The 8,864-nt window shown below is 38.9% G+C and overlaps 1 protein-coding gene across 1 annotated transcript; it reads left to right on the forward strand.

Moving 5' to 3' along the window:
- The first annotated feature begins 3,503 nt into the window (after positions 1-3,503).
- Positions 3,504-8,335, forward strand: gnat2 (guanine nucleotide binding protein (G protein), alpha transducing activity polypeptide 2). The gene is made up of 8 exons (XM_026331950.1): positions 3,504-3,609; positions 5,972-6,014; positions 6,537-6,678; positions 6,805-6,962; positions 7,102-7,230; positions 7,319-7,448; positions 7,533-7,686; positions 8,145-8,335. The coding sequence occupies exons 1-8, from the start codon at positions 3,504-3,506 to the stop codon at positions 8,333-8,335; spliced, it is 1,053 nt and encodes a 350-aa protein (XP_026187735.1).
- Positions 8,336-8,864: the final 529 nt, after the last annotated feature.

An 8,864-nucleotide genomic window follows, 5' to 3' on the forward strand; every position in this document is an offset into this window, starting at 1 on the left:
TCTGATTTTCACTCAAAAGTCTTGTGGATAAGGGAAAATTAACATTATTAAATTAACATATTTTATAATCTAGGCAACTATATAATTGTATTAAGAGGTCTTATATGATGACATAAGATGTTTTGTGTAAGCGGATTAACACAGAATATCACAATATCTTGCATGTGAATGCTACAGCCTGGTGTAACCAAGGGTCCCCCATGCATCATCAGGGACAAAGGGACAAGGACTACACTTTTATTTATTTGCAGACATGTAGAAAAGCTTTTAGATTAAACCACATAAGCTCATCAGTGGATGGGAACCTCCTGTAATGGAGCCTGCTGAGGATTTGGAGAGTAACACACCTCTACACAGCACACTATGGGAAATTAAAGAAAATTAATCTATATTTGTCAAATACAAATGACATTTCTGGCATGTTGACCAGGATGGATGACTGGATTTCACCAAGGAGAAACTGAGGTCTATGATTTCAGAGGTCTATGATTAACAATCTCTTTAATTACCTGCATGAATAAGTTTGTTTGCCCAAAGAAGCAGTCCAAGATCACTGATGTGGTCAAATATAAGCAGGAGAATTAGCTCACTCTCATGTATTTTTGACTAACATGACAAGAATAAGCAAAAGTTTGCTGCAATGTTGTCCATTAGCCTCCATGTTGACCTACTTGAACAAGCTAATGTGACAAAACTTAATTTTTGTTCATTTCTTGGCCATGATACATGATAGTATGCTGCCAAAACATTCCTACATGTTTAGTTTCCTTGCTCTCCATTACACCCACCACTCAAAATGATGATGAGTTAAACCCCTGCCTCTCGGGTTGATCTAAGGCTGTGAGGCTAATCTCATCAACAGATCAGAGACACAGGGATGGAGCACAAAGCAGGGCTACACCAACTACCACCTAATGGGATTGGCTGCCATCGCTAGATGTGCTTCTGTGATTAGCCTGGTTGGAAGCGTTTGAGGATTTAGACTTCAACCACCCTGCCCCAGGCAATTAGCACTACATGCTTAGGCAGAGTGACGCGAGCGTAATACTCTCAGGAGAGAACTGGACCCTGAATCAGTGCGGAGAGCTGACACTGTGAAAGGGAAAGGTTTTCTGAAATATCTGATGCATATATTATGTAACACTAATAAATAACGTCTGTGAGGACTTTTCATCTATTTCATTTCAAGTTTGAAAACAGGTTTTCTAAATGGATTTGACATCTTCAAGAGCCAATGCAGAACATCTTGACATAGTTATTTTTCAATTTTCACCTGCATTCCCTTGTCTCAGTTTTTCATTTTCAGAAGTCTCAGTCGGTCAGTCCTCTAGCTACCAGCTGAGCCTATTTGACCCTGATATCACTAAACTGGATTTTGGACTGTCTGGCTGGCTGTATGCAGATATATAAAAGACCTGCAGATAAGGTTATAAACATCTTATTTAAATATCGAATGATTCACATTAGTTCAGTAGCTGCTGAGGCTCCAGAACTGAAGCCTGATGAAGCATTAATACTGACGCACTGCCGAAAATGAACACAACAAGCAAACGCTCCATTGATGACTCCACTTGTACACCGAGCAGCTGCCTAATTTTCTCCATAATCATTATGACGCATAACATAAACGAGAACAACCATTAAACTAACGGACGTTATGATTAGTGGATTATTCAGTGGATAATGTAGCCACAGGTGGTAATAATTTCAGCTCCACATGTTGAAGACTGATAGATATATCTGTTTATGCAGCACAGTGACGGGCACAGACAGTAAATGTCACCAGGGAGAAGTGATCAACTGCACTTCATCCATCATGTTCATATTTCTGGTGACATAAAAGAAGGTTTTACAAACTATCCCAGAATTCCAGAGGTCAACTTAAGCTCTAAAAAAATTACAAGCTGTTAATAAAAAGATCAACAACATCAATCAAATAAAATCATCTGAAAATTCTCTGCACCACAACAATTTTTAATCTTTTAGAAATGTATACCTACATATACTGTAGACACTACTGGCACTACTTTATGAGTTAATATTGGGCATCAACTCAGCTGCCTATTTGCAAGAAAAAGCTGATTTTAGTCCTGTCCCTTTAATGATGAACATAACTGAAATGAACTTACACAGGTTAACAGATTTCAAGATGAGCAACAACTATGACCAAGGTTGGGCATCATTCAAAATGTTTTGATAGCAGCTGCAACACTTCAATAAAGGCTTTAACTCCCACATTGTGTAACAGAAATGCAATAATGCTCTAAAAAAAGAATGTGCAGATCAACTTGCCATTAAGATGACTAAAATAAACCAAATGACACTTTGTAAACACCATATTGGCATCTGGGACATTTCTTTAGCCAAAATTTACGGTGGAAACGTCTTCTCCCCGAATTAGTAGCTGCAAATATAGTATCTCAGTATCTAAGTAAAACGGGCGGGAGTGTAACAGGTCTGAAGGCAAGGCCCACTGACCTCCACCCGTCAACCTCACAGGGCTGACCTGTTCAAAGATCAACTGCTCCAATCGTGCACCAACCGCAGAAAACCTCCAATCCCAAAACATCTACCCTGACAGATCTCATTTCAGCTGATACTGTAACTTGCGAAACACATTTATGTCATGTTACTTCTGAGACCCTACTAAACACCACAGCATGGTGGCAGTCGCTTTATTTAGCAGGATACACACCACCTGGGATTTGAACGTCTTAGCTATAAGAAGTTTATGAGACCTTAATACCTCCCTCCCTGCTTCATCCACGTGACTGACACTGAAGTCAAGGGTCCAACAGGCAGGACACATAGGAGGGATGAAGACAGCGACACCTCCAAACCAGAAAAGCATTTAAAATGGAAAAAGTTATAATCATAGATTATTTATCATATCATTAGATCATAATCATTAGATTGGTGCACGTAATAAACTGCCAAGCACATGTCAGGCTCAGACAGTAAATATATAATGTAGGCTACTCTCTTGCTAATAGCTTTAAAATAAATGATTGTTTATTTCATCTGTATGTTTTCCACACATGCCTTAGACTACATACAATGTACACATTTATTTTACAATTATATGCACACCCAAATCAATTAATTCCAGAGAAAAGCTACTGATATCAATGACTCTCACTGTGTCTAAGTAAGCGAGTGGGTTTATTTTCTCCATTTATTTACATCATTCACTATTGTCCTTATTAGACTAATGGGATTGACTGGCCAATCAGGAAGAGACACCTCCTAAGTCAGGGGTTTAAGCAGAGGGAATTAAAGGACGCATCTCTGCTCGACAGAGTTGCTGAATTGATTTTATCCTTGAGAGGGTACCATCTGAAAATCTAATCGAGAGGCCAGGAAGCACCTCCCTCCCAATCCCCTTCCGCTCTGAAATCACCTTTTAGCACGATTAGTGCTGCACCCAGATTCTCTGCAGCTGCTCACGGAGAACTGTCAAAATTTCCATCCTTGAGGATCTTGAGTTTGAGGAGGAAGAAAGCATGGGTGCAGGAGCAAGCGCCGAGGACAAAAAGTCCAAGGAGTTGGAAAAACAACTCCAAGAAGATGCGGATAAGGACTCTAAAACTGTCAAGCTATTACTGCTTGGTAAGTGAAAACAAGAAAATTCTTGGTACTCCGAGTTTTCCCTTTTCCCCCAAACTGCAGGTGATAAAGTGGCCATCTTTTACCTTATAAAAATCAGTATTTTTCAAAGTATAGTTAGTTCCATTTCTGACTGACTCCTGTGGAGCTTCAGTGTACTCTGCCAACATTAACAGGTGATGAAGTTAAAATGCACTGGTAACCTAAAGGCTCAGTTTCAGAAAACTGTTTCAGTAAGGTTTCATTGATCTCTTAAAGATAAACATTTGGTTTTAGGATGAGCATTCCTTTATGTTAGAGATGATTTTTAAAGTGAATAAATGAATAATGTTGTAAACAGATAATGATGGATGCCTCACTTCGAGATTATACATTTCTTTGCTGGAACTTTCCGTGAATCTTGGATATGAGCCATTTGGAGTGATGTTAAGTGCTCTGGCACATCTGTTCACTCCTCAGTGAGAGGTAAGATTTACTGGTGGTGCAGACATTTTGTTTCTGAATAAAAACTTTAGCTTATTAGACAAAATGGGAGGGCAGCAGAGAGGGATAAGTTTGAGCAGTTAAGCTCAGAGTTAGGGGTTTCTTTCTAAAACATGATAAAAAAAATTTGCCTCACCTCAAATTGCAATAAAGCTAAACAGCTGCTTCTTATCCACAACACATATATACTACAGAGACCGGTGCTTACTTCTTTTTTTTTTTTGGATTGTGTAGAAAGATAAAGTTGCTCAGAGGAAACTAGGTTTGTGATATTTGACAAACATGACATTTTGAACACACGTAGCTATAGTATACTTTCTTTGTTGCATCTTAGAATTAACAGTGACTTTTCAATTCTAATGGAAGGACATTGGTGCTTAAAAGATCATAGCCTTTGGTCTAAATGAATCACAGCACAGCAGAGATATGTCAATCCGATTAGCTAACTGGTTTAGTGCAGATCCACTTGGTGAAGTCTTTGTTGATCCCTCAAACTCAGACATAAGGTATAACATGTTTGTACTTGTCACTACCATTGCAATGTCCCATTTCACAATTTCATTAAATAATTGAACATCCTGATGAAAACCTAGGAGACAGAAGCTATTAATACAGGAGCCAGAAAGGGCTATGTAGGTCTTACACTGTAGGTCTTTTAAAATAAATGTCAGTTCCTTGTGTACAGTTGTGAAATAAACATTTGTAAAATTAAAAACCCTTGAATACTGTAGCCACATAAAAATAACTTTTGCAATCGAGAAACTATACTGTAGTAGGTTACAAGGAATATCAAAAACTGCTGCTCTGAAAAAAATGACAAGAAAATGCAGTCCTTGCATTAAATGACATGGTTCGAGGACTATTTCCCCACAGGTTTACTGTAATTCTGGATTTTCAGAGATGTGGATTTTTTCTTGAATTTGAAAGACCCATACGGTCAAACTACATCACTCATTTTAAACTGTTGTGACTACTGCAAAAACTATTTGCAGAAAGTATCTTTGGTATGTTCTGCAGTGCGTGATAAACAGAAATACTGAATTCCACTTTAAAACCCAGATTTAATTTAAATGTACAACCTAAAGGCACATTTGTTAATGAGCACAAGGTGAAAGAAAGACTCACAGAGGGGATAAAGTCATTGTAGCTATAAATCTTAAAATGGTGACACTAATACATTTACTACCTCACCAGAAATTAGCAAAGCAAACTCATTGACTTACTAGTGACTGTTGAGCAGGGGAAAATCAACAGCTTATTACAGCATGAGGTGCTCAAAATACCATCAACACCCCACCTCAAAGTGACAATAATCTGACATTAATGACTTTTGGAGGAACAAATTAGACAGTTTTACAGTGTCAACGGTTTTTATTTGTTGTGGAGATTATTTTGTTTGTTAGCACAGCCTCTAGTCAGTTGCATGTTTCTCAAGGCTTCATATGAAACTGAGAACCAGAATACTTCATGATGATGATGATTTCACATCTAATTGACAGAGATTAATGCTTACATTAAATCTCTCCTTTCCTCTGTAACAGACATTGTTTTATTTAGCTTTCTTGCCACTCCAAACTTCAACATTTTCCTTATAGTACCTGGTGCTGTCTCTCATGGCTCACTATCCCACTGTCTCTTTATGTCGTCTGACCGAAAGTTAGTTAGTGTAGCTCTTTGTCACACATCATATTTTATAACTATTTATTTTTGGCCAAAGCAAGAAATAAAGAAAATGCTTTTAAAGGTTCTTAGCTATAAAGTTCTACTGTTAATGGTCCAATGCACATGTATTATGTGTATGATCTATGTTTGTAATCTATGACATGTCAGAGATAAACACAACCGTCATAGCTTTGGTGCTAAAAATTGTCTTTTCTTGCAGGTGCTGGTGAGTCAGGGAAAAGCACCATTGTAAAACAAATGAAGTAAGTAAGCAGTAAATAGAACCAATACAATGCATTTTTTTTGTCATTCACACCATATGACTGGTGAGAAATCATAATGCAGCTGAAAGTTCATTTAATCTCATAGGTAAGCAGAGGGCTAGCAGACCAAAGCTCCCTCACCTGTCTGTTTCACTTGCGGGGAAGCCTTTAGCCTAAGGTCAACAGGCCAAACATCCGCTTACTCTGATTTGTCAGCGCTTTGCGTTTTGTGTAGCTGATAAGGCTCTGGCAGTGAGTGTTGAGTGAGGGCAGAAACACACCACAAGGAGGCACTGTGAGCACAAGCTCCACTAGGTATCCCAGTTGTTTCAGTACTACAAATCTGAGCATATATGCTACAATAGTCTTTTCTTTTTTTTTCAGTGAAAGGTGACATATTTCCATTTTCATATCGCTATATATGTTAAGGATTTATAACTCATCAACACAGCCTAGCAGAGTGTTGATGCAGAAAAGTTTAAGCTCTTTTCTGCACTAAAATATTTCTCTACTTGTGCACAGGATTCTGCATCAAGGTGGTTACACAAAAGAGGAACAAATGGAGTTTAGAGCAATCATTTATGGTAATATCCTGCAGTCTGCTCTGGCTATCATCAGGGGCATGGAGATGTTGGGCATTGATTTTGGCGCCCCCTCTGCACAGGTTTGATGTTACACTTAACAGATGAACACCAGACAAAATTAACTTTTTAAGTTAATATATACTTACATGTAGTACAAGTATTATACTGGTTCTGATGTATCTTTGGAAATGTGTATGAAACCACAGGAGGATGCACAGAAGCTGCAGAATCTGTCAGACTCCATTGAGGAAGGGACAATGCCTCCTGAGCTGGCTGAGGTCATCAAGAGACTGTGGAAAGACTCTGGTGTGCAGAGCGGCTTTGAAAGAGCTGCTGAGTACCAACTGAATGACTCCGCTGGCTAGTGAGTGCATGTCTACAGGAACTTACAAGTGCAACAGTGGGATTACATATAAAACTAAAGATGTAGCTTAGTATTTGTAGATAAAGACTATTTTATGTCCAAACCCTAAATGCTGCCCTGTTTGTTCTATCATTGACAGTTACCTCAATGAAATGGACAGAATTTGCAAGCCAGACTACCTCCCCACTGAGCAGGATGTGCTGCGATCTCGAGTCAAAACAACCGGTATTATTGAAGAACAGTTTGCCTGCAAAGAGTTGCACTTCAGGTGAGTAAAGGAGGATTCAACTAGTTCCCAACTGGTTCCCGGCGTACATGGTTTGAATGACATTGTTCTGACTTTTTGTGATGAACAGGATGTTTGACGTGGGCGGCCAGAGGTCAGAGAGAAAGAAGTGGATCCATTGTTTTGAGGGTGTGACCTGCATCATCTTTTGCGGCGCTCTCAGTGCATACGACATGGTGCTGGTAGAGGATGACGAAGTGGTGAGTTGAGAGCCTGCACTATCTGATAATGAGGTATCTGACATAGGCTAGTAACACACCCTGTTTTTTTTCTTACCTTTACAGAACCGCATGCACGAGTCTCTCCATCTATTCAACAGTATCTGCAACCACAGATTCTTTGCACTGACCTCCATTGTGCTTTTCCTCAACAAGAAGGATCTCTTTGAAGAGAAGATCAAGAAAGTCCATCTGAGTATCTGTTTCCCAGACTATGATGGTAAGGCAGTCTGAGGCTACTGTATTAGTTCACATGCTGTTATTTAAGTGATATTCTCAGCCTAGATGCAAGGACCACATCTGTCAGGCATGTAGTGAGATTAGATCGCAGTCAGCTGCCAACAAACCATGTTCTGATTTATTAGAATCCAGGTCGATTCTAGTAATATATGTGTGAAAATGAAAATTTTAAAGTAGCAGAAAATTGAAATGTAATGCAGAGAAAAAAAACAAACTGAAATGTACTTATGAACCAAGCGGCTCAGAAGAAATGAAAGATAGAGAAATAATGAGTCTTGAGATTAATACTGCAGACTGTAGCTGCCTCAGTGTTGCTCATTTAATTAAATCATATGATGCAAGTAATTATATTAAAACTACGTCACGTTAGCTGAGCAACCAAATGATGAGATTTTCTCTTTTTTTACACGGCCCCTCTTCTCTCTTGATTTCTTTTAGGCCCTAACACATATGACGATGCTAGCAACTACATCAAGACGCAGTTCTTGGACCTGAACATGAAGAAAGGTGTGAAAGAAATCTACTCCCATATGACCTGTGCCACAGACACAAAGAACGTTGAGATTGTGTTCAATGCCGTGACAGACATCATCATCAAAGAAAACCTTAAAGACTGTGGTCTTTTCTAAACAACTCCAGAGTGAAAAGAGGTGAGCGATGACCACATCACATCACTCCTGGGGACTTTGTTGATTCAAAGTAATAGGGTCCAGATGAGGCAGAGCCCTGGCAATTCAATTTCACCCTCATGTAGTGACTCATATCTGGCCACTTTGTGTTGCCAAGCAACAACTTCTGGCCATAACACAAGTGAACACAAACTCAAACCACACAGACAATTGAGACCCTTTGGGACTTCTTAGGATGAGGAAGATAATGAGAAGCAAAAGCAATACTGGTAGTGATTGTGATTAAAATGTGTTCTTCCCAGAGCAGCAGAATAAGTTTTCATTTTAGAAATAGTAAACCTTGACACCTGCAGGTTAAGCAGCCCTGAAACTATAAATATGGCAAAATATTTACAAAAAATATAATAGATTCATATATGCATGATTTAAGGTGATTTCAGCAGGTTTGTGCTTTTCTTTCTTTGTCTTGCAGAACTCCCTTTCCTACCTTAAGCCCTCACATGTTAACATTATCTGCGAAGTGTACTGA

Source organism: Mastacembelus armatus, chromosome 7, assembly GCF_900324485.2.
Source record: "Mastacembelus armatus chromosome 7, fMasArm1.2, whole genome shotgun sequence".
NCBI classification, from domain to species: Eukaryota; Metazoa; Chordata; class Actinopteri; order Synbranchiformes; family Mastacembelidae; genus Mastacembelus; species Mastacembelus armatus.